This window comes from Suricata suricatta, chromosome 4 (assembly GCF_006229205.1).
Source record: "Suricata suricatta isolate VVHF042 chromosome 4, meerkat_22Aug2017_6uvM2_HiC, whole genome shotgun sequence".
Lineage (NCBI taxonomy): Eukaryota > Metazoa > Chordata > Mammalia > Carnivora > Herpestidae > Suricata > Suricata suricatta.
This window is the reverse complement of record NC_043703.1, coordinates 72,031,504-72,056,970: the sequence shown is the minus strand read 5'-3', so window position 1 is coordinate 72,056,970 and position 25,467 is coordinate 72,031,504. Positions and strand designations below refer to the sequence as shown.

The window sequence follows — 25,467 nt, the reverse complement described above, 5'->3', positions numbered from 1 at the left end:
TGTTTCTTCTTCCTATCTGGATGGCTTTTCCATTGGTTGTTTGTCTTTTTCTGTTTGTTTTGTAGTACTGATCTTAATACTGCCTTCTTTGTCAGTTACAGGTGTTGCAAGACATCTTCCCCCAGTTCAAAGATTGCTATTCCTGTATATACAGATCTAAATGTCAAAATGTGGATGAGAGGGGCACCTGGGTGGCTAAGTTGGCTGAGCAGCCAACTTCGGCTCAGGTCATGATTCCACGGTGTGTAGGTTAGAGCCCCATGTGGGGATCTTATGCTGACAGCTCAGAACCTGGACCCTGCTTTCGGATTCTCTCTCTCTCTCTCTCTCTTCCCCTCCCTCCTTGCTCATACTCTCTCTTTCCCTAAAAAAAATAAATTAACATTAAAATAAATTTTATAATATGGGCAGATGTATCAATCTTTCTGATTTGAGCTTTTTGTGTCTTAAGCACTTTTTCCTTACACAAACATAAAAAAGATAGTCTTCTATTTCTAAATGTTTAAAGTTTTTACTATTATACATTTACATGTTTAATTGTTCTGGAATTAAGTATCAAAAGCCCACTCTTAAAAAAAATTTTTTTTAATGTTTGTTTATTTTTGAGAGAGACATGGAGTATGAGTGGCAGAGGGGGAGAAGTGAGGGGGAGTCACAGGATCCAAAACAGACTCCAGGCTCTGAGCTGTTAGCACAGAGCTTGCCATGGGGCTCGAGCTCACTAACCTCAAGCTCATGATCTGACCCAAAGTTGGACGCTTAACCCACTGAGCCACCCAGGTGTCCCATCAAGAGCCCACTCTTCAGGGCTGATTCACAGGTGGAAAAGGTATCCGTAAACTCCTCCCAGGAAAACTTGCCTTTTATCTGTTCTACTATTACAAGCCAATTCTGCAAACAAATCCACATCTTAATGGCAGGAACTTGACTGAAGGAGGGATGTAGGAAGCCAACACTGACACATGACTCTATTTCCAACATGACTGAGCACGTCATAGACAGCAATCTGGAAAAAAGTAAAGTACTTTTTTTTAATGTTTTATTTTATTTTTGAGAGAAATAGAGCATGAGTAAGGAGGGGCAGAGAGAGGGGGAAACACAGAATCCGAAGCAGGCTCCAGGCTCTGGGCTGGCAGCACAGAGCCTGATGCGGGGCTCAAACCCATGAACTGTGAGATCATGATCTGAGTTGAAGTCAGACACGTAAGTGACTGAGCCACCCGGGCACCCCAAAAATAAAGAAAGCACTTTTGCAAGTTGAGATAAATTTAAAATAACAAGGCCACCCCCAATGGCTTGGGCTCCAAGCTATTAAAATACTGAATATCTTATAAACCTGGTTTCCAAACAAAAGCAGTTCTGCTCCTGATTTTGTTATGCTGATGTCCGAGAATGCCTGAGACTGCATCTTGGTCTTTAGGACTATAAAGTCGTATAAGGAAGTGGTCTGTTGCCAACATAACACACTAATGTAAACCTGGAAACCTTGATTACTTGGTTTCTTGAGTCAAATGCTTACCAGGTTCTCTACGGGTGGGGGGCAGATGCTTCTGAAATCCGACTTCCTTATTCTCTTTACAAATACTTTCTCGTCTACGATCTTCTGGCTTGGAGGCCTCCTTTGCTGTGTTCAGCTGGACGCTTCATTTCCTTACCGGTCATCGTTCTTGCTCCGCACTTGAGGCTTTCAATGTGATGACATTTTCTTTGCTCACAGCTCACCCACACACCTCGTGTTTTGACTGGGAGTATTTCCATTGGCATTTTACACAGATTCCTCCTGGACACTGTCCACAAACTAGCTCCTGGTTTCTTCCAAAAGCAGCAATTCATGGCTCTGTTCTCTCAGAAACGTGTAAGAGGGAACAAAAGCACACTCGTAGTCCTACCTCTTTGGTTTGTTGCGACTCTACCTACGCAAATCCTAGCAGTAGGAGGTTAGCCAGACATTAAATCAATGACTTCTTGGGGCATCTGAGTGGCTCCATCAGTTAAGCATCCGACTTCAGCTCAGGTCATGATCTCATGGTTCATGGGTTCAAGCCCCACATTGGGCTCTGTGCTGACAGCTCAGAGCCTGGAGCCTGCTTCGGATCCTTTGTCTTCTTCTCTCTCTGCCCCTCCCCTGCTCACACACTGTGTCTCTGTCTATGTCTCTGTCTCTCTCTCAAAATTAAATATTAAAAAATTTAAATTAATGACTTCTTTTAGCAATATTTTATCATAAGCCTTCCTTATCAGGAGAAAAAAACCTCAGTATTCTCAACTTTATAACCCCTGTAATAATAAAAGATCTTGGTCCTATAGGAGTCAGCGGTTTTTCTGCCACTTGCTCTTTATTTTGGACAGAGTTTACATGTCTTCTTGGGGTGACTGTGGCCAAATTGCAATATGAGTGGCTCCCTTGGGACAGATCTTCCCATTCTTACCTGAGCCCAGGATCCTAAAAAGAGGGTTGATGCAAAGGCCCTGAGGTAGACACACTTTTCAGTGTGTGGAAACCATCAGAGGCATCATAAAAGAAGCTGGCTTCTTGGTCAAACCAGGAAGATGCTCGCCCTCTGTAACTCTAGGTGCCCGTGAAGCATGGTCCTGGGTTCAGACGACGTGACTTCACACCCTCCTGTGAGGCTCACCACTGTCAGAATCCAAGCTCTGAGGACACCAGGAATGTTCCTGGATGACGTGCAGACTTGAGGCAAACACCTAAGTCCCATTTCTCCCTCTCTCCCACTTCCAGCTTCTAATAGTTGTGGCCAGAAGTGAAGTGGAGGGGCCAGGTCACCAGCAGCAGAGAGGAACGCCCCAGGAGTCTCTAGCGACTCCACCAGACATGCCCACCCGACACCCTGCATGCCTCAGAGAATATGAGGCGGGTGCTGGTGGTCAGTGAATCCAAGTTCACAGTCACGTAAAATCTGAGCACCCTGCAGTACATGCTTACCACAGGTACCAGCACCCTCGTCTCAGCCACCGTCCCAAGCACCGTGTTCATCTGGGTCTTCGGTATCTGAGAAATGTCAGGAGGCTGGCGAGGAATGAACAGCCCATCTGGTCCTTTCTCACCAAATGCTGAAGGCAGGGGAGGCCTGAGTTGCCTGCAAGATGTCAAGCAGAGGTCTTCCGAATACTTCAGGCCGAAGGAAGAGATGGAGACTTTTGAGTTTTCTGTCATGGTCACATAGAAGTTGGCCAACCTAAGGCCCATGTTGAGGTGGGCACGTTACGGAACCGGGTTTCTCAGAGTAGACCCCACACAAGCGGCAGGTCGGTGATTCCCAGGGTTCTGCCACAAGCCTCCTCAGGCATCCAACTCTGCAGAGTCACAGATACATCTGAAGAGACCCTGACGGGATGCTGCCATTTTATGGGAATCAGTAACACCACACCCACATCACCCGTTCCCTCCACTGGACAGACATCTGTGAAAACAGCAGAGTAGACAATCCAAACCTTCATCCCTTCCTGAAAGCAGTGAACAAGCTGGCTAACATTGTCATGACAAACTGTTTCAGAACTCTAGAATCTCATAAAAGAAACGTTCAGCCACCAGAAGAAAACTCACTGAATTAAAAAAAAAAAGGCTGAATTTTGGTAAGAGAGCATTTTATCTTACATTGTGACCATCCCCAGTGCAGCCACAGGCTTGAAGACAGAAGGCCATTTTCCTGGTGCAGGTTACTGGTACCGAAGGGACCAATACCAGTCTTCTCTCATCTCCAAGAATTGTGGACTCATGCTTTGACCTGAAGTCGCTCCCTGAAGGATCTGCTCAAGGACTTGCCTTTGTTTCACCTGCCTCAACTCCAAGGCAGCTTCCTGGGTGACATCTGCCAAAAACATTTAAAGGCAAATGTATAAGCTGTGGCCGTCTGTGGCGAAGGACAACACTTAGGGCGAGCAGTAGAGAAGCCAAAATACCAGGAAGAAAGAGGCCAGGTAAGGGCATATTTCAGGGAATAAGGGCTTTGAAAAGCTCCCATTTAATCCAGAGAATCCAGACAACTGCACACATGCCTGGACTGGACACATGCTCAGAAAAGACCTGAGAAGATTCAAAGATCTCATCACTGACCGACCTTCAGACTCCACACGAGCAGGAAATGAGTGGCCGGGCCAAGTACTAAAGGGGCGTCACAACCAGAGCCCATCTGAAAAGATTGAAGAGAGGTGTTTCTTTTTTTAATTTTTTAACATTTATTTATTATTGAGAAACATAGAGAGACAGAGCATGAGCACGGGAGGGGCACAGAGAGGGGGAAACACAGAATCTGAAGCAGGCTCCAGGTCCTGAGCTATCAGCATAAAGCCCGATGCCGGGCTCGAACCCATGAACAGTGAGATCACGACCAGAGCAGAAGTCAGCTGCTTAACCGACTGAGCCACCCACAAGCCCCTGAAGAGAGTTTTTAGTAGGCTTTTTTTTCCCCCTTCACTCCAGGGATTAAAAGAACTCTCTGCCTAACCACTAGCTGACTCTACTAATGAAGTAGAAACTTAAGTGACCATGACAAAAATATTCTTCAAAAATTAGTTTGGAAAAGTCATTTAAAAAACAAGCCAACAGCTACAACAAACGGCAACATATCACAGAGAGAGAGGGAAAAACGCAATTTCCAAGGTTGCCACATTATAATATTCAAAATACAAAGTTTTCAATAAAAGATTACAAAATTACATGCGAAAGAAAGAAAAGGAAAGACCCATTCATAGGAAAGAAGGAATTAATTGTTTTTGAGGAAGCCCAAACATTGGACTTAACAGACGAAAGTTTATCTTTTTAATGTTTATTTGAGAGAGAGAGAGACAGAATGGAAGCAGGGGAGGGGCGGAGAGAGGGAGACACAGAATCTGAAGCAGGCGCCACACTCTCAATGCAGAGCCAGAAGCGGGGCTCCAACCCACCAACCATGAGATGGTGACCTAAGCTGAAGTCGGACGCTTAATCAACAAAGCCACCCAGGCATCTCGAGAACCACTTTTTAGAGAACATTTATACACTCATCACCTAGTTTTAATATTAACATCTTGCCATTTCTGTTTCATCTGTTTGTTTTCTACTGAAGTATTTGAAAGTCAATGAGATGTAACATCAGTCAACATTTGGGTTCTGTCTCAGGTTTGTCTTTGCTAAAGTTTCTCATGAGTGTTTTCCTTACTTTCTCAGGGAAATCTCCTGACCTTTTCTCCCTTTACCTCACATGAAACGTCCAACATGAGTTCCTTATTCCTCATTTAGTCCTGTTCTCTCACACTTCTTCCCAAGAATACTGTGGTAGGCTCATTTGTAATTGTTTTCTCAGAATGTTTGTTCTATCCAAATCGTTCTCTCAGGAGCTCCAGTTATGATACAATGTAACACACACATCTCTCCTCTCACCTCAGTAGCTTTGTCTAGAAATCGTGTGGCCCAGTGAGGGTTTTCACACTAGCCTTGGACTTGGGGCGCAGAGAGTTGAGGTGTTTTCTCTGCAGAGGGCCAGCGTGGTCCACTGAGAAGCTCAGGAGCCGTCAGAGGTCAAGTTTCTGTTATGTGTTGAACGATGGCTTGCAGTGACAGAAAAGAACAAGGATGACACTCAGAACAAGTAAACCAAGCATCCTCTAGTGTTACAAAATTGACTTGTCTACACTCATTTATATTGGGATTCTGTGGGTGCCGGGGTGTCTCTGTTATGCCCAGATCACAATATCGTCCCCAAAAGCAGAGACCACCAGGGAGACCGAGTCACGCATGCAAAAGCAAAGGGCATTTATTATTGTGGGCTTAAGCTCAGGCTCACAGACTTCACCAGCACAGTGGATCTGTGCTGAGAGCCCCAAACAAAGGCTGAGCAGGGTTTTTATGGGGTTTGGGATGGGCGAGTTACAAGAAATTGTGACAGTACAGTGATCCAACCATTATCACATAACATCATTGGCAGCAACTTTAACCATACATTTTCTTTAGAGGTTCGTTACTTTTGGCGGGACCCAATCACAATATTTAGAGTATCTTTGAAAATAACCAATTACAGGGTGGGCCAAGGACCCCCACGTAGGGTGTAACTAGCCTTAAGTAATAAGTGATTATCTACAGCTTCTATCTCTAGGTCTGCCCTTAGGAATGTTAAGCATTTTAGCTGGCCTCTTCTGACTGGGTGTTACTAGGGTCGTCCCTGGTTGAGCAATCTGTGTCCTTTCATCTCAGTCAGTTAAGCACCCAAATCTTGATACCAGCTCAGCTCATGCATGATCTCACGGTTCATGCATTTGAGCCCCACATCAGTCTCTGGGCTGACAGCGTGGAGCCTGCTTGGGATTCTTACTCTCCTTCTCTCTTTCTGCTCTTCCCCCACTTGCTCTCTCTCTTTCTCTCTCTCAAAATAAATAATCTTTTAAAACAAACAAACAAAACAAATTGGCCTGCAGCCAAAAGAGCATGTCTGTGTGACTTGGCCTGGGGGATACAACAGGGAGAACTGGGTAAAACCTTTAGGCCACCCCCACGTAAAAGTTATAAAGGCCACTCTAAGCAATTCACGCAACCCCAAATTCAAATGACTTGAAGAGAAACCGTAGTTCTGGGTATGTTTTCAAGGCCAAATATAAATACATAAACCTATAAAACCTAAAAAGAAAAGAAAAGAAGGCAGGGAGTTCACCAATCTGTGTAGGGCTTAGGATTTCAGATTGTTACTTCTGTACATTACTCATTCATTCAAAAATCAACAAAATTTTATTTTGTACCTACTTTTTGTAGAAACTGCCTAAGAAAGTATAGTGTGTTTGGTGTTGAACAGGAAAATATATTTTCTTTAGTTTGTGGTTCTGTATTTTATTCTAAACATGATCAAATACCCCTCGACATACACACAAGAAATAGGAATATGTATACATTTTATGAATTGTTAAACATACCAACAAATAATAAAAAACCATTCACAAACTAGAACAATATAGCAAACTGAAAAATTCAACATTTGTTATTTGTATAGAAAATTCTTCTTAAAAATCGACATAGCCATAGAAATGTGTGGGTCTTTTTCCTAGACCACATATTATTGAGCCAAAATAATTATTCAGTTTTGTATCCTATGATAAAATGTATACTTCTAAAGGGCACAGATACAATCGTATAAAACAGGTAACAAATCACAATGTGTTGAGTACGTGTGCCGACACCATTCTGTCCCCTCCTCCAGCAAGTCTTTCCTGATCTCCTGGATAAGGATCATGCTCTTGATGCTCTCATAGTCTCAGTTCGTCCTTCATGGCACATATAAAAATAATTCTTAAATAATCTCATTACTAGTTTAGTATCATCTCCCTAGAAAATATATAATTTCCCTAAAGACACAGATTTTGTTCCCCTCTCAGGGTCCCAGCATCAAGCAGGCACATAATGAAATGCTTAGTAAAAGATTAATGAATAGGGGCGCCTGGGTGGCTCAGTTGACTGTGTCTCACTTCAGCTCAGGTCATGATCTCACAGTCCATTGGTTCGAGCCCTGTGTGGGGGCTCTGTGCTGACAGCTCAGAGCCTGGAGCCTGTTTCACATTCTGTGTCTCCCTCTCTCTCTGCCCCTCCCGCACTCACACTCTTGTCTGTCTCAACAATAAACATTTTTAAAAATTAAAAAAAAAGATTAATGAACCAATATGTCACACCACAGAGAACTTTATAAAGAAAGAACTCCATAATTTTGTTGGTTGTCTTATTTCTGGTTTGTATAGAGAACAAGAACGGAGAAAGGAGTGCTCACTATTGAGGAAGACATGAGTGCATGTGAGGCTCTGGCATTTGAGGGCTTTTCTCCCTGCTTCCTGTCAGCTGTCAATCAGAGCAAGGTTTGCTTTGTATTACGTATGCAATAGTATCATAGTAGTTTCCCATTTCGGTGTCCTGTGTTTCAAAATCTTTTTAACTGCATGGTGATAGATGTTAACTAGACTTACGGTGATCATTCCACAACTTGTACAAATATTGAATCATTATGTTGTACACGTGAAACTATATAACAGTACAAGTCAATCATATGTCAATAACATATTTTATTTTACTTTTTATTTTAGAGAGCGAGCAAGTGGGGCAGAGGGGCAGATGAAGAGAGAGAATCTTAAGCAGGCTCCATGCTCAGCGTGGAGACTGGGACTTGATCCCACAACACTGGGATCAGGACCTGAGCTTAAATCAATAATTTGTTGCCACCCAGGCACCCCTTTATCAATAATTTTTTTTAATTTAAGCTATAAATTTCCCTGTAAGAACTGCTTTCATTGTACCTCATAAATTTTGTTATATTTCATTTTCATTTATTTCCAAGTATTTTCGAATTTCTATTGTGATTTCTTCTTTGACCACATTGGTAACTTACCATGTGTCACTTAATTTCCACATATTTATGATTTCTCGAGTTTTCCTTAGGTTCCCCTGTGGCCTGAAAACATACTTTGTATAATTTCAATTATTTTAAATTTTTTGAGACTTGTTTTATGGCCTCGTATATGATCTATCCTGGAGAATGTTCCATGTACCCTTGAGAAGATGTCTATTTTGCTATTATTTTTTGAATGTTCTACAGATGTCAGCTAGGTCATGTTGCTTGACAGTATTAAGTGTTCTAGACACCTGTTAATTTTATTTGGTTGTTGTCTCCAACTATTATTTTTGAATTGTCTGTTTATCCTTTCTTTTACCCTCTGTTCAAACACCCCTAACCCAATGTCAGTTAAACATGCCTGATACTCTGTCCACAGGACCTTTTCACTTGCTGTTCTCTTTGCCTGATGTGCTCTTTTCTCAGGTACCTGAATGGCTTCCTTCCTCATTTTCTTCAGATCCTTGATCAAATACCCTTCTCAGTGAGGTCTTCTCTGATCACTCTATTTTGCTTTTATTTTTCATTTGAGAGAGAGTGTGTGCACAAGTAGGGGATGGGACAAGAAGAGTAGAGGGGGGTGAGAGAGAGAGAAAGAGACAGAATCTTAGGCAGGCTCCATGCCTAGGGTGGCTTGATCCCACCACCCTGGGATTATGGCTTGAGCTGAAATCAAGAGTCTGATGCTCAACCGACTGAGCCCCCCAGGTGCCCCGATCGCTGTATTTTAAATTGTAATATCTCATTTCCCCTTTCCTGCTTCATTTTTCTCTATGGTACTTGTCTCCAGCAGTCAGAATGTATATACTGTAACACAGTAGTGTAAATAGTGAACTATTTATTATCTGTCATTCCCCCACTAGAATGCAAATGTCAAGAGCACAGGGATCTTTGTTTTATTCCCCTGTATCTCTCACCCTAGATTGACGTCTGCCATGTAGTAGGTGCTCAGTGCATGTATGCTCCGTGAATGACTGAGTGAATGAATGCTCTGAGCGCAGCTTGAGGAAACCAGACAGCTGGGCAGCAGACTAAGCTGGATTAACTGTCAATCTAAGATGGGTCCTAAATGTCAAATCATTCTGTTACAAAAGACTCTGCAACTGTGAATGATCATTTTCTTCAAACTCCATTCGCACTATTAAAATTACCCATATAAACACTGATTCAGTTGGGTCAGCTTGTTGCTCCCTTTTTTCCCCCCATCTTTTCCATCTCTGTTTCCAAATATTGTTAAGCCTTTACTGTACTGCACACTAAGCAATGGATACAACATGACAAGCCTAGAGTGACCAAGTCCTTACCTTTGTGAAACTTACATTATAGTTTTCTGAAATTCACTGTGCTAAAGTTGCCAGACTCTACCTCTCCCCATTTTCAAGTATCTTCTCTTAGATCAACTAAAATGAAGTGGAATTCTAGCAGATGATTTAAACTGAACCTTGTCGATTTCATGCACATAAATCAGCTGTCAAATACCCCAGAAACGCTTTAGGCACCACAGATATCTGAAGACTGGTCTGAACACATGGTACTGGGACTGCATCTATATAATTTGAAAGCCGACTGCAAATTAGCATTAAACTGATGTCTGACAAACTGTTACGCTTCAGCTATAAATCCCAGCGCTAAAACCATTAAAAGCATTTGTATCAATTATTTTGCAGAAAAATTTTGATGTCATTGTGGTTCATTAGAATGGTTACAGTTATTGTCAGTTTTCAAAAAAAAAAGCTTATTTCAATAATTCCTGGCATATATGAAACTGTAGCCAGAGTAATTTTTCTAATGGCTAAAAAGGTTTTAGTCTTTTGTCAGCAAGGACGGTAGTTAAAATGTTTCAACCGCAGAGTCTTATTCCATCAGAGGAAAGCCAAGTACCTGAGTAATAGCTCAGAGGTAGAGACAGGACTGTTGGCCACTCAGCAGAAAATTCTGAATCTATCACAGGACAGAAACCTAATTGCTAATTGCTTGCCTATTTCATTGGACAACCAGAATGGCTGTTTTGAGAAAACTTATGTGGGTTTCTTTTTAAAGTGTTTCCAAGATTGATTTTGACAAGCACACCCAAGCGCCACTTCCCTATCTGATTGTCCCACAGAATTTGACCTGATTGACTTAATAGGCAGTTGAACTGGAAATCTAGGGACATGATAGAGAAACTGTGAAGCAAAATCAGTTTAGTTACAGGATAAATTAAAAATTGAAGACCGTCAGCTCAAGGCAGGTCTGCAAAATTCTACCGTAGCTTATTGGGAATCCACAGGGCAAAATGGAAAATAATCCCATGTGGCCATGTTTCTGAATAACTTTGCAGGAGCAAGACTACCATGGGAATGTGCCTGTTTTGACCTGGGCCTCACCTTAATAGTGTTAAATAGTCAAAGTTTGCTACAAATATGGATTACTTCCAGAATTTGCAGGGACATTCCTGGCTCTCCTCTGTGGGGGGCTCAGAGCACACTCAGAAGTAGGGGACTAGCACAGGGTTCTTAAACATTTTGATCTCAGGACCCTTTTACCTCTTAAAAATTACTGGGGAGGGGTCCCTGGGTGGCTCATCGGTTAGGCATTCACTCAGGTCATGAGCTTGCATTTGTGAGTTCAAGCCCCACACTGGCTTGAGCTCAGAGCCTGAAGCTTGCTTGGAATTCTGTGTCTGCCTCTCTCTCTGCCCCTGTCCCTCTCTCTCTCTCTCTCTTCCTCTCCCTCTCTCTCAAAAGTAAATAAATATTAAAAAAATTACTGAGACCAATCAGAACTTTCATTTATGTGGATTTTTTTTATCTATCAATACTTATCATATTAGAAGTTAAAACGAAGAATTTCTAGAAATATTCATTAATTTATGTACAAGTAATTGAAACCTCATGCATGGTCACATAAAGATTTTTATGGCAAGTGACCAATTTTCCACAACAAGTTCTTTTTCACTGCGTTTCTTTTTTGCTGCACCATTTGGCGAGAAGTGTGGCACTGTTTTACCTGTCTGTGACATCGTTGAGTGCTCAGTCGAGAACAACTGGACACTCACATCTGCCTTGGCATTGAATCCACTGCCAGATGCATCTGGTTGAAGGATATGAAGGAAATTCAGTCTCGTACAAGTATGCTGGAAAGGGGACCAGTATTTTAATAACTTTTTCAGGTAATGGTGGCTAATCTAATTTGGTATTACACCAACTCTCAATGAGTGACAGATTTTTCTAAAAGAGTAGTTGCAATGTGCAATCTGAAATGGTATCAGTGACATTTTCATACTGTGTACATTAATTCTATTGGCCTATTGTGGGGTGCCCAGGTGGCTCAGTCGTTTGAGTGTCTGACTTTGGCTCAGGTCATGATCTCGCAGTTGATGAATTCGAGCCCCGTGTCAGGCTCTGTGCCAACAGCTCAGAGTGTGGGGCCTGCTTTGGATTCTGTGTCTCCCTCTCTCTCTGCCCCTCCCCTGCTCATGCTCTGTTTCTCTTTCTCCCTCTCTCTCTCTCTCAGAAATAAACATTAAAAAGAATTTTTTAAAATTCTATTGGCCTATCTTACAATTCAAATGATCTTTTCCCATTTATTACTTTGTAATGTTATATATTGGTCATTTGAAAATATGGTTCACTCAGTTATGCAGATAATCCAAATGCTGAAACATTTAATTACAAAAACAAACTGCATTTGTTCCTGTCACCAATGATCTTAACAGAAAAGTATCTCAGTTGTAGGAAGCCATTAGGCTTACAGTGGTGGACACAAGTTTTCCAAACTGTAACTTTTAATGAAAAGTTCACATTTTCATAGGCGACACCTTCAGCTGTTTCCCTTGAGGTAGCAGTAGCCTGGTTTAGTTATCAGAAGATGTCAGCCAAATACTCAACTCTGAATAACCCAAGTGTGACTGTTCTTTCAGGTAAAAATAGTGTTCGGTGGGAAAAGGTGGTGTTAGTTCAGCTTTCAAGTTAGACAACAGAACAGGCGCTTTTCCTCTAGACGGTCATTGTACTGACTATATAGCACAGATGTCTTATGCATCGTTCCCCTTTTGTCACACATAGTTTATTAAAAAGATGTGTACTCGGGGATGGAGATCAAATAAAATTAATGGCCTTTTACTGCCCTTATCAATTATTATGTGAACTGGTTTTATTTTTTTGTCTTAAGACTGGTGCATGGTAGTGGAAAGTACAATAATGACCAGGGCCCCTGCCTTGCTTCGTGGTAAAGCACTAGGTTGTTTTTCCCATTTTACCGTTTTCATCGCCAGAAAAACGCCAATGCAGTAAAAGAGGCAAATAATGTCTTAAGAGGATTCTGAAAATATTTCTGACCTCACACATCCCTTACAAAGACCCCAGAGACACCCAGGGGCCCACAGCCCAGACTCTAAAGGAGAGAAAGGGAGAGAACATGCTTTGGGCTTACCGGGTGCCAGTGCTATACAAAATGGGAAAGATGTTCTACATTCCTCTTCGCAGGCAGGCCTATAAGTCCCAGGTCCTCTTCAACAAGTATCTATCTGTGCTTCCACTTTAAGGATAAAGAAACAGGCTTTAGGAAGTGACAGAACATTGAATCTGGTCTGTCGGGCTCCAAAACGCATGTTTTTCCTCCACAGTGGGGAAAGATACCTTCTCTCTAGCTTTGATTTAGGGACCCTCTGTGACAAGCCACACCCCCACACTACCGTCTAGCCTGTTTCTGTGTCTGGGCAAGCCTTTGTGTCTACCAGTAAAACTACTTCTCTTATACCAGTTATCTAAGCCAGAAGTGAGAAGCATAAGGCATAAAAGGTATTTTCCCCCTTCAATTAGCCCCCCTGGGCATTAATAATCTTTACTTTTCAGTAAGCCTGGAATTGACCTCAGAAACTTCTTAGCTCAGGTCCAGGTAGCCATAATCAATCAATCAATCAATCAATCAACCAGAGCTAACAACAGACTTGACATTTATTTGTCAGCACTCATGTCTAAAATATTATGAATGCAGGAACAGAGCATGAAACTCTTTCTTTGTTACCAGGCTTGGCAGGAAGAGACATGGACAGCTCCACGTGATGGAATCAGCTAGGAAAAAAAAATACTACCATAATCATTAAGAGTAAGGACTGTTGACCCCAACTGATCAATCTGTCTCCCTGAATTTATTACGAGTCCAACAGTCCACCAGACGTTTCCTACCTACTACAAACCTCCACATTGCTATCTTTTCCCACTTTTGCAAATCATGCTTGTCAGTCTAAAGGTAACCAGGCTTCCATAAATCACTGCGATGGCTTCCCTACTCTCACTGCAACACTTTTTCTGTCTGAACACTTCTGATATTTGACTAGGTTCTTCCTCATGTGGCACTGGCCTTAAAGTCTAAGGCAGTTGAAGATATTTTGGAAGCTGGAGCAAAAAACAGGATTTGGGAACAGAAAAATCTGGATACAGACAATGAAGACGTGGGTTAGAAGACTGAGATTCAATCTGAATGTCCAGTTACATGGTCACAAGCCTGGTTATGCAGCACTGTTTTCAGGTAGAAAAATCCTGGAAGGGTGCAATCCTTGCCTCCTGGATTAAAAAACAGATTTTAGGGGCACCTGGGTGGCTCAGTCAGTTAAGCGTCTGACTTTGGCTCAGGTCATGAATTTATGGTTCCTGAGTTCGGGCCCTGTGTTGGGCTCTGTGCTGACAGCTCAGAGCCTGGAGCCTGCTTCGGCTGTGTCTCCCCCTCTCTCTGCCCCTCCCATGCTCATGCTCTGCCTCTCAATAATAAATAAACATTAAGAAAATAGATTTTTATCTTGTTCATTTCCAACCCACCCTCCCTCCCCAGTTCTCAGGATCTCAAATGAAAATTTTTATGGAAAAGAATGATTCTTTACATAATTATTCTTCACTATATGTTTTTCAATTATTCATAGTATTTTAGTTCCCATGACTTCAGTTATCATTAGTGAATTTTCCCTGGAGACAAGAATTCTCATTAAACACTTTCTATACTAGAAATTCCTAATCAGTTCACATTTGAAATTGTTCTCCTGCCAATCTACCAAGACAAAGGGCAAATCAAAAGGAGTGGATTGATACTCATGGAGTTCCCAGCTTGAGCATCACACTGAACACGGACCCAGGTCTCCTCCTAGCTTGTCCTGCTGGAGGTAAACTCCCAATGTCTTCTGAACACCAAAATAAAAGAAAACATATACTGCGCTTTACTAAAATTCCTTCACAGGAGAAAACATGAAAATGGACACAAATGATGGGTTTTGTTTCGTATTATTCAAGCCTGGTGCAAAATTAATTTCCCTCATTTTAATAAGTCACATATTCCTATTCTTTTGTTGACCTTATTTTCTGAAGCTGGTGGATGACATTCACTTCTCTGAGTTCTGAAAGTTGTTCATCATCTCTGGGCTTTTACAAAAGTTAAAATACCTTGGGGTGCCTGGGGGCCTCAGTCAGTTAAGTGTTGAACTCTCGATTTTGTCTCAGGATATGGTCTCGGGGTTTGTGGGTTCAAGTCCCACTTTGGGCTCCGCTCTGGTGGCAGAGCCTGCTTGGGATTCTCTCTCTCCCTCTCTCCCTGCCCCTCCCCTGCTTGCACTCTTTTTCTCCTATTCTCTCCCTCTCTCAGGATAAATAAACTTTAAAAAAAAAAAGATGTCAAAATACCTTCTCCCTAAAATACCTTTACTACTTGTTCTATGGTCAAAGTGTTACTGTTTCAAGTCCAATGTCCTCTGTGCCGCTTCCTCTCTGTCCAGGGGCATGCCCCCCCAACCCCCGCTCCTTCCTGGCACATCCATGCATGGCGCTCATCCACGTAACACCTGTACCCCACACACCCAGTGTCCTCTGTTACACCACTTAGAATCCTGGGATGCACTCACTTTTTCTTCCAGCAAATCTCTGTGGAGCCCGTGAGGGCGGGGGTCATGTTTTATTCATGTTTATAGTCTTATCACTCAGCACAGCACCTGATTTAATCTAGATGCTAATCAATATTGAATGAATTTTGAGTTTTCCTTCTTTCCACGTTTAATTACTTCACATTTCTTTTTAAGTTTCAAAGCTTTTCTCATTCTCTTTACATTAATGATCTCAAAGCAGAGACAAATTGACTATTAGAGGTTCAGAAAACCACTTTGGTTTTCAGACGTGTATGACAGAGCTATTGACACGAACCTATTTTTAAAATGCCTGCAGTAAAAATAAATGCCTGACTCTCTTCGGAGGAAACGCTAAATAAATTAAATGGGGTTCACTTTGAAAAACCATTTGACAATTTTTTATGAAGTTGGATATACACCTACCTTATGATCAAGCAATGTTAGATCTAGGTATTTTCCCCAAAGAAATTAAAACCTATTCACAAAATGCTTATGACAGTTTTATTCATTGTAACAAAAAAAAATTGCAAGCAACCTGATTTTCACCTAGAAAAGAATGTATAAATAATTAGTGGTATATTCACATAGTGGAATAGTACTTAGCAATGAAAAAGGGATTGAACTGTTGGTCCATATGACATGATGGAATCTCAAAGACATTGAGTTGAACAAAAAAGCCAGATAAAAAAAAGTACCTACTGTATGGTGCCATTTATATGAGATTTCAGAATAGGCAAAACTAATATGTAATTACAGAAATCAGAATATCGGATGGTTCTGGTTGGGGGTGGGTGCGGGGGAGGATTGGCTGGAAAGGGCCTCCAGAGAATTTTCCACAGGGGTGGCAATGTCCTATATCTTTGTTGGAAATACTGGTTATAAGGTTATAAAAGTCAGTCAAAAATCATCCACTTGTACATGTAGATCCATGCATTTTAGTGTATATATTTAAAAAACATCTCTCTCGTTCTCTCTGATGTACACACACACACACACATTATACTAAGTCTCAATTATTTATTTATTTACTTATTATTCAAGTAGGTCAAGAACAATGAACAAAGCCTGAAATGGTGGGCTGCAGCAAGAACACATTTAATTCTGGATTTGTTGTCCTATTATTTTTGTAACTGTGATTTTCTTAAACTAAAAGTAATTTGATTTTGGTTACACTTAGCCTGGACCAACTGATGAGTGAGGTTAATAACAGACTATGCAAAAAAAAAAAAAAAATGAAACAAACAACTGCTGACTTAGAATTACATTTTTTTCCTATGGCAAATAAAGAATTTTAAAGAGTTACCTAAAATAGAAGTACAGTAATTGCCAATACTTTGGTCACAGACATTTAGATTTGCTCTATAATTCAAACACCTTACTAAATTCCTAACTATGCACATATATATATAAAGTAAAGTGCTCTGTTAATGCTTAGGAAGCAAAACAGGAGGAAGAAATGAGGCATCTGAAAGGCAAAGGGGAAGTGCGAGCATGAAACCCTGAGGCTAGAAAGCCCTAGCCTGGGTTAGGAACCACGAGGCAGCCAGAACTACAAATGACCTGGGGCGAAAACCAAGTGACCCTGGGAAGACAATTGGTTCCGACAAGGCCTTGTAAACGAAGTTACGGAGTTTAGATTTTATTCTAAGAGTAACAGAAAGCCTTTGGAGGACTCTGAAGCAAGGTTATGATACAATCGAGTTTACATTTCTAACATCATTCTGGCTACTACGTAGAAGATGGACAGAGCAGAAGCAAGAGAGACAAGAGTGACCTTACTGGGGCCATTGCTAGTTTGGGGGAGAGATTCCAGTGGTGGCAGTGGAGATGGAAGGAGGCAGGCCACCCGCAGACACATTTTGCAGGTAGAAGTGGGACAAAATAGGCCTATGGGTTGGAAATGGTGGGGTGGGGCAGGAAAGGAAAACTTAAAAAATGAAACGGAAGCTTCTGGCTTATGCCACCCACTGACATGGGAAATACTGCACTGAAAACAGGTCTGGGGTGGAAAGGGAAGTTTTATTTTGGACACATTAAGTTTGAAATGCTGAAGGGTATCCAAGAAAAGATGTCAGGCTGAATAGTTTTGAGAAGCATCTTGAATTCACTACTGCGGTAGTAAGCAGGAGAGAGATGAAATGTTAAATGACAGGTATACAGGGAATTCCCCAGGAAGAGGGTGTAGAAAGAGAAGAGAAAGGAGCCAGTTCCAAGTCCTGAAGAACTCTTTTAGAGGACAGGAAGGAAAAGAAAACCAGCAGAGTTGGGCTGTGGATTAGTCAGAAAGGGTAGTGTTTCAAGGACGGAACGGCCAAAGCTTCTCAGAGATGAAGAAAGACACGGACATAGAATATCTTTTGGTTTTGGCAACATGGGGGCAGTCTGAATGGCATTATTGTGGCAGAAGTCAGATTAAACTGGAAACAGAATGGAAAATAAGGAAGAGATCACAATGATCATGTGTTAGGTTAAATCACAGAACATTGCTGAACTCTGACAGTTTTTGGTGTACAAAAATAGTAAGTTCATGATTCTTTTATAAAGAGCTTGATGGAAGAAAATATGGAGTAGTAGAGAAAGGAAGACGAGGTCATTCAGGCCATGAAGGAGAAGGGAAAGACCAAAGCCTGTTTGTACACTGAAAAAATGAAGCAACTATCAGCTGAAAAAGGGCTAAGAAGAGGGATGGAAGATTTGGTTATTGAAGAAAAAAAACAAAAAACAATCTTTAGAGAGAGTAGGTGTGTGAACTAACTGGAAATGCAGTGGGGATATGAGGCATTACTTGAGAATCACTGATCATCAATTGATGGCAGAGGCTAAAGGCTCAAATGCCTACAGGGGCCAAGCCAAGTAAACCTGAAGCAGGCTAAGTGGACGTGAAACTCAGCAGTATATATCCAATTTAAAGGGGTGGCCACTGGATTCCTGCCACCAACACTGTCAATCCTATGTTGCCACATCCTGATTTTTCTTTTTTTTTTATGTATTAAAATTTTTTTTAATGTTTATTTATTTTTGGGAGAGAGAGAGAAACAAAGTGCGAGCAGGGGAGGGGTAGAGAGAGGGGGAGACACAGAATCTGAAGCAGGCTCCAGGCTCTGAGCTGTCATCACAGAGCCTGACGTGGGGCTCGAACTCACGAACCTCGAGATCATGACCTGAGCCGAAGTCAGACACTCAACCGACTGAACCCCCCAGGCATATCCTGATTTTTCAAGAGGAGCCGGAAATCTTGATTTTTATGGAATGTACCTTAATTTAAAGAGCACTATGTGTGGGGTGCCTGGATAACTCAGTCAGTTAAGCATCTGACTTAGGCTCAGGTCATGATCTCACAGTTCTGGTGAGCTCAAGTTCCGCTTCTGGCTCCACACTCTCAAGTGCGTGGGAGTCTTTCTCTCCTGCTCTCTCGGCCCGTTGCTCACTCATGCCCTCTCTCTTTAAAAAACAAAACAACAAAACACTCTGTGTGTTGAAGAACACAGGTTGCATTTATCCAAGGTTGTACATTTGCCACGAGAGTGATAGGGAAGACTGATTTGAGTTAGTTGAGATGGAGGGACTGTAACAATGAACTACTGAAAATTAGGCTGGATAAAGAAGAAAATAAACACCAAAAGAGGGGCTAATAGTTACAGTGAAGGCAGAGGACCAATTTTGCACATGGTTTAGTTCTGGGGGTGGGGGGGAGGGTTTTTTATTTTAGAGAAAGAGAGCGTGAGCAGGCGAGGGGGCAGAGGGAGAGAATCTTAAGCAAGCTCCCCGACACAGGGCTCGATCCCATGACCCTGGGATCATGACCTGGGCCGAAATCAAGAGTCGGATGCTCAACCAACTAAGCCACTCCGGTGTCCCAAATTTTGTACATTGTTGTTAACTAAATGCCATAGTTTATTCAGACTTCCTTAATTTTTACCTAATATTTTCCTGTTAGGATCCCACCCAGGATACCACATTACACCTAAGTATCATGTCTCCTATACTGCGGCAGTTTTTCAGACTCTCCTTGTTTTTTTTTATGAGCTTGACAGTTTGAGGAGTACTGCTCAGATATTTTGTTGGATGTCTCAATACTGGAAATTGATTCTTTTCTCATGATTGTATTATTGGTATGATGTATATTCTAAAAGTAACCAGAGCAACAAAAATCTTAACCTGTCTGAACTTAAATAACGTTATCCCGTTGACTTTGAAACATGACTTACTACCCTGATGCATCTGGAATTTGTCATTTTTAAAACTTGCATAGGCTTCAAAATTTTGAATTTAGTATTCTGTGGTTTCTAGCCTTGAGCTCACTTGCGCAAGAACTTAAGGAGTCAGGCGACAGTCTTAATCGAATCCTTCCTTAAAAATTTTTTAAATGTTTATTTAATTTTGAGAGAGAGAGAGAGAGAGAGAGAGAGAGAGAGAGAGCGCGAGCGGGTGAGGGGCATTGAGAGAGGGGGAGAGAATCTCAAGCAGGCTCCAGGCTCCCAGCTGTCAGCACAGAGCCGGAGGCAGGGCCTCAAACCCATTAACTAAAGATCAAGGCCTGAGTCAAGTCAGATGCTTAACCAACAGAGCCACCCAGGCGCCTGCCAAACCCTTTCTTGTACTACTTTACAGTTCTTTCCCTACTGGACATGAATTAGATTTCTAAATTAGATTTTTATCCCCTTTTATTTTTTCCACTGCATATGCACATAAATCTAAGCAACATACGGTAGTTTTACATGTTTTAAGATTATATGCATGTAGATTACCATGCTATGTAAATTCTACACCTTCTCCTTCGGGCTTCACATTTCTGGGCTTAGTATTGATTTACTGGCACATACTATTCCATCATAAGAGCATTTCATTAGTGTATTCCTTACCAGGGGATGTTTCTAATTTTTTACTTGTCTCAACGCACATTCTTGTCTACACATCAAAGTTTCTATAAGATATACCCTTAGAAGAAGAATGCAAGGATGTAGTATTTGAAAATTTGCAGTTTTCCTTTATCCTGCCAAGGTGCTTCCCAAAACGGATGTAACATTTACGCACCTACCAGCAAGAACGTGGTTATGCGTGACTCGTAGAGGAAAAAAAACTTTTGAAGACACACAAACTGGATGATATGCTTGCCTCATGGGAATCTGCCCTCTGTGCGCCCATAACCATTTCCGCAAGCAGACACACAACTACTACGAGCCTCGCAGAAGGTCTCAAACTCTGTAAGGCCAGCCTCTCCCGGGCGCCCGGAGACGCCAACACACGCCCACTTCCGGCGTAAGCTCCACGCAAAGGCGAACGTCGGCACGCTTGGGACGTCGGCGTCCTGTTTGTCGTCCATGAAGGCCCCTTCTGGGCCGTCTGGAAAGATCCAAGTGTCCGCGTGTGCAGGTCTGTTGCCTCTTTTTCACAAAAAAATAAAAATACTCAGACGGGCTCCCTGGCTCTCTGAGAAAACTCCTTTCCCCGGAAGAGTCGCTTTCGTCTGGCGTTTCTTTCAGGCAGTGCCGCGGGCAGCCCGAAGGCCCTTGTAAGGCGCGCGCCGCAGCCCTGCCTCCTTCTTTTCAGCCGGAACCGCCATCTTCCAGGTAGGGCCTACGCGTGGCTCCCGGTGCCGCTTGCCCCACGGGTTTGAGTCCTGCCCCCGTGAGCGCTCCGTCCGTGCGTGGAGCCCCTGAAGAGCCGCGGTAGACTGTTCGGGGCGCGCCGGCCCTGGGCGGTTGAGCTATGGCCAATCATACTGGGAGTGGCTTGCGCCGGGTCTGGGTCGGGGGCTGAGGACCAGACTGCGAGGCCGCGGCCCTGCTGGGGGAGAGGCTCCAGAGAAGCAAAGTCGAGTTACCGGGGCGAGGCGACCCGGGCCAGTCCAGAAAATTGTTTTTTTTTTCCTTGGGTCCCTCCGGCATTAACTTCGTATTCCGAGTACGTGCGTGGCCCAGGCAGGCCTCTCGAACTTCTCTAAGGGTGGGGTTTTGAGCCCTAATGTGCAATCTGAACTTGGAATACGGTTGGGCAGGGACTTACGGGGGTTGGAACGGGTCTGAAACGGGCTTTTAGCCTCCAGCGAGGCCGAGGTGTGTGTGAAAGCCCAGGCCCGTGGTCCGAGAAAAGAGTGGATGCCTCTTGAGTTGTGTTGCGTGTTTTGAACCCCACATTCCTCGGCGTTAGTGTGATCTTACCCCAGTTCTAAATTTTAGGCCCAGATTGCATTTGGACAAACGGAAAGTACTTAGTTCGATTGCCACGGGGTATTGTTTTGTTAACGCCGGGGCAGTAGGTGAAGGGATCCCCGAATCGTTATGCGTCTCATGTAAAATTTTAGGTGAAACGTTAGTGAATTACCACTTGATCTTAGTTTTTTCCTTTTTTGGGGGGGGGGGTGCTACTTAGCTCCCTGAGCTGAGCAAGCTGCCGGTTGCATGGTGTCGCGGGCCCTTGTTTGGTAGTTAGAGAATCTAAAGAAAGCATCGCTGTTTCCTACATCAAGTATCATTTTCAAGAAACACGTGTTGGGTGATGCCTTCTGAGGAAAATGGAGGTGGGGAAAGAACGGTTTCTGGAGTTAGAAATCATCATGCCCATTATGGAATCTCTCCTCGTGACTCCGTAAAGTGATTCGGACCCGCAGAGAGCATTGCTCCTGCTTATGAACCTCCCTTGTCCGAGCTTGATGGCAAATGTAAGGACTTTGAGTATTAAAGCAGAGTATTTGGCACCTAATAGATGCTCACTTAACCATTCTAACAATGATTTGGCTTTTGTGGGTTAGGTGAAACGTGTCTCCTTGCGTTTCAAGTTGGTACTTTGTGGAGTCACTTTCTTTAAGAAGCCTTAATAATAGAGTGATTTATGTTACAGCCCCTGGCTTCCTATGTTTTGCTTTGTGTTAGGAGAAATTCGCCGCGACGGGGGTTCTGCTCTTGAATGACCTGATGCAATAAAAACCATGGTTTTAACCTTTTGGGGAGCAGTGAAATGCAATTTGAAACGCCTATATGTGAATTCTTAGATAAGTTAACTACCACTTACCATGAAATACACTGGAAATTGCTCAGCGGGGGCACCTGGGTGGCTCATTCTGTTGGGTGTCTGACTCCAGCTCTGGTCACCACCTCACGGTTTGTGGGTTCGAGCCCTGGGTCATGCTCTGTGCTGTCAGCTCAGAACCTGGAGTCTGCTTTGGATTTTCTGTCACTCCCTCTGTCCCTCCCCCACTCATACAGGTGGGCTCCCTCTCCTGACAAAAGTAAATAAACATTAGAAAAAGTTGCTGAGTGGTTTGTAGGCGTGTAGAAACTCACTTAGTTATGAGTTTCAACCCCATTTTACAGATGAGGATCAGAGTTTAAATAATTATGATTCCCAGGAAGTGTCAGAATTTAAGTCAAAATTAGGTCAGTGGGTTATAAAGCCTGTGTTTCTTCCCTTCAGTTCTATATGCATTTACTAGTGAATGATTAAGAAAATAATCAGAAATATGAAGTGATTTGGAAATTTTTTGCAGGTAACAGATGCTGTGTAAGAGATAAAGACAGCATCACAAAAAATTACATCAATAGGAAGAGTTTAATACACTGTGTAAAAATGCAGGGCTGAACTGTCTTGCTCACCAACAATAAAGTGTCTAGTTAGTAATTTCAGTGGCCTCTGGGCTGGGTTCTGCAAAGACTGGTAGAAGTGTGCTGTGTTCTATGTTCTCCCAGGGAGAGTTTTGCTATGGGTTCTAAAATCCAGTTCCATTAGTAGCTTCGATGTTAATAGCACTTAAGCGGTTTTGGCAAAGATTCTAGATGCCAAAGTGGTGGCTTTTTACCCTTTATAGGAAATACTGGGGAGTCAGCCTCTTAAATTTTTTTTGCCACTCCTGTAAAGCAAGCATTTAATCAATTTTGCAGTTTTGTTTGACTTTTGTATTTGTTTTCAGTTAATTCGCCAAGATGACCAACACAAAGGGAAAGAGGAGAGGTACTCGCTACATGTTCTCTAGGCCTTTTAGGAAACATGGTAAGTAGATATTTCTTTCTTGAGAGCAAACATCGTATGTGTTCATCTAATGTATTTTTAATAAATGGCATTAATTAACCAGCATTTACCTAAATTGTTCTTTGTAATAATTAAAAAGCATAAATTTCATATAGTAGTTTTTTGTCAATAAGATTTTAAAAATACAACTGTCAAAGATAGAGTATGTTGATATTTCTTTTACTCCAGACTTTCTAATCTTGATACTAATTATACTGATTTTTTGGGGGAACAGGGGTCGTTCCTTTGGCAACGTACATGCGAATCTACAAGAAAGGTGATATTGTGGACATCAAGGTAAATTCTCAAATTGGATAAATACCTACCGAATAATAGAAACTGTAAAAGTTTAATATTGGAATTCAGATACTAGTGCATATTCTATTGTATCTGTTGGCCTTTTATGCTCCTAGATAGGAAAATATTTTTGGCCTAAATAAGAGCTCGAAAGTGCAGAATGGCTGATTCAACTTCCAGAAACAAGGGTTTTTAAAGTGCTGTTCTTGAATCTGAAAACCTTCTCATTTCTTGTTTGTTAACAGGTAGAGGGAAAATCAAGAAGAGTTTTTTGAGGAGGAAATAAATAATTCATTAGTACAAAATTTAATCGGTGGAGATTGCCATTTGTTAAAAACCCGTGAAAGTTTGATGTTCTTTTGTGACTGTAGTTAAATGAATCCTGGTGCTCTAGAGCTTAATGATGATTGTCTTTTTGATCGTTTAAAGCGATGTGAAAACCCCATTTCACCGGCTCTGAAAGCTCTCGAGTTGCCATGTAAAAGAAAATTCTAGGAGTATCTTAGTTACTTTAATAGGAGTCAGGATGTGAAAAGGAGGGCAAGTTGCTGGCCTCACTTTGGTCTCCTTTCTTGCCAGGGAATGGGCACTGTTCAGAAAGGGATGCCCCACAAGTGTTACCACGGCAAGACCGGGAGAGTGTACAACGTCACCCGGCACGCTGTGGGCATTGTCGTGAACAAGCAAGTCAAGTGAGTGACCCTGGGCCCCCCGGGCTGGTCGTTTTCCCTGCCCCTTCACTTTGCCAGTTGGACTTGTGTCCTGATTGGTCATTCAAGTGGGGCAAAGGAATCTCCTTTTCAAACTCAAGCAGACTGGGTGTTTGCCTTGTATCCTGTCAGAGGAAACAGATTCAACTCTACTTAATGGAAAGTGTTCTTAGGATTTGGTATTGAGCAGCTCTCCTGTTCAGAGTATGAAAGGGAGTGTCACATACTGTAAATCTTGTTAGGGATCTGATTTTGGTTATCTAGTATTTTAAGTTCTGTCACCTCATGAAAAGACAACTTACAAGTGGGGGGTGTTTGCCTCTAGGCCTCTTCTAGTACAATTAATTGATGATTGTAAGGTAGCTAACACTTTGCAGTTTACTTACTAATTTATTTTTAAATGGGTTGTGGGGGGTTTTGTTTTCAATAGAAAGCGCACATGAGAGCAGGGGAGGGCCAGAGAGCGGGCATGCTGTCAGCAGGGAGCCTGATGTGGGGCTTAGTCTCCCAAATCATGTCTGGAGCTCAAATCAAGAGTCGGACAATTAACTGACTGAACTGCCCAGGCACCCTTTATATGTTTGGGGTTTTTTGTTTGTTTCTTAATGAATGGAATTGCCAGAAGTGCTTTTGTACCTTGTTACATGTTTGCTGAAGCATTTACAGGAATTTCTGTTCTCTCCAGGGGAAAGATTCTTGCTAAGAGAATTAATGTCCGTATCGAGCATATTAAGCACTCAAAGAGCCGAGACAGCTTCCTGAAGCGTGTGAAGGAAAATGATCAGAAGAAGAAGGAAGCCAAGGAGAAGGGTACTTGGGTCCAACTGAAGCGCCAGGTGAGTGCTTGGCAGAGGGTTCTTGGTAGTGATTGATCTTGGGAATTTTAACGCTTACTCAGTAATAATTTTCTTCTTTATGGAAGGTGATGAATTGAGTATGTTACGATTTTTTTTTTTTTGGTTTTGAGAGCACTTTGAAATTGATTATTGTACTTTACATAATTGTTTCTTTGCCTTTTTTAATAGCCTGCCCCACCCAGGGAAGCACACTTTGTGAGAACCAATGGAAAGGAGCCTGAGCTGCTGGAGCCCATTCCCTATGAATTCATGGCATGATAAATGTAAAAAGAAATAAAAGACCTCAAGACTGTAAATGTTTTCATGTTTAATTGAGTAGCAGTGTGATGTCCTCTCCCCCAAAGAAATAAAGCAAACTTTAATTGTGTCTA

At 42.3% G+C, this 25,467-nt stretch overlaps 1 protein-coding gene, 1 long non-coding RNA gene and 2 other non-coding genes across 7 annotated transcripts; 3 read left to right on the top strand and 1 right to left on the bottom strand.

Annotated features, from left to right (window-relative positions):
• Nucleotides 1-716: 716 nt before the first annotated feature.
• On the bottom strand, nt 717-20,469 carry LOC115289623. 4 transcript variants are annotated; one of them, XR_003907721.1, is made up of 6 exons: nt 20,263-20,469; nt 12,774-12,878; nt 5,381-5,547; nt 4,080-4,151; nt 3,617-3,830; nt 717-1,006 (listed from the first exon to the last, which is right to left on the bottom strand). It is a non-coding gene; the product is annotated as an uncharacterized LOC115289623 (long non-coding RNA). The 4 variants fall into 4 exon arrangements; XR_003907719.1 differs by having other exon boundaries at nt 20,267-20,469; XR_003907720.1 differs by lacking the exon at nt 717-1,006 and adding an exon at nt 2,212-3,098 and having other exon boundaries at nt 20,267-20,469.
• Nucleotides 20,470-20,723: 254 nt separating this feature from the next.
• On the top strand, nt 20,724-25,467 carry RPL21 (ribosomal protein L21). The gene is made up of 6 exons (XM_029936919.1): nt 20,724-20,798; nt 23,135-23,214; nt 23,468-23,529; nt 24,109-24,221; nt 24,925-25,075; nt 25,265-25,467. Exons 2-6 carry the CDS (start codon nt 23,148-23,150, stop codon nt 25,352-25,354), a joined length of 483 nt encoding a protein of 160 aa, XP_029792779.1. The 5' UTR covers nt 20,724-20,798; nt 23,135-23,147; the 3' UTR covers nt 25,355-25,467.
• LOC115290964 lies at nt 23,924-23,994 on the top strand. The gene has a single exon (XR_003908331.1). It is a non-coding gene; the product is annotated as a small nucleolar RNA SNORD102 (small nucleolar RNA).
• On the top strand, nt 24,257-24,382 carry LOC115290984. Its single transcript, XR_003908346.1, has one exon. It is a non-coding gene; the product is annotated as a small nucleolar RNA SNORA27 (small nucleolar RNA).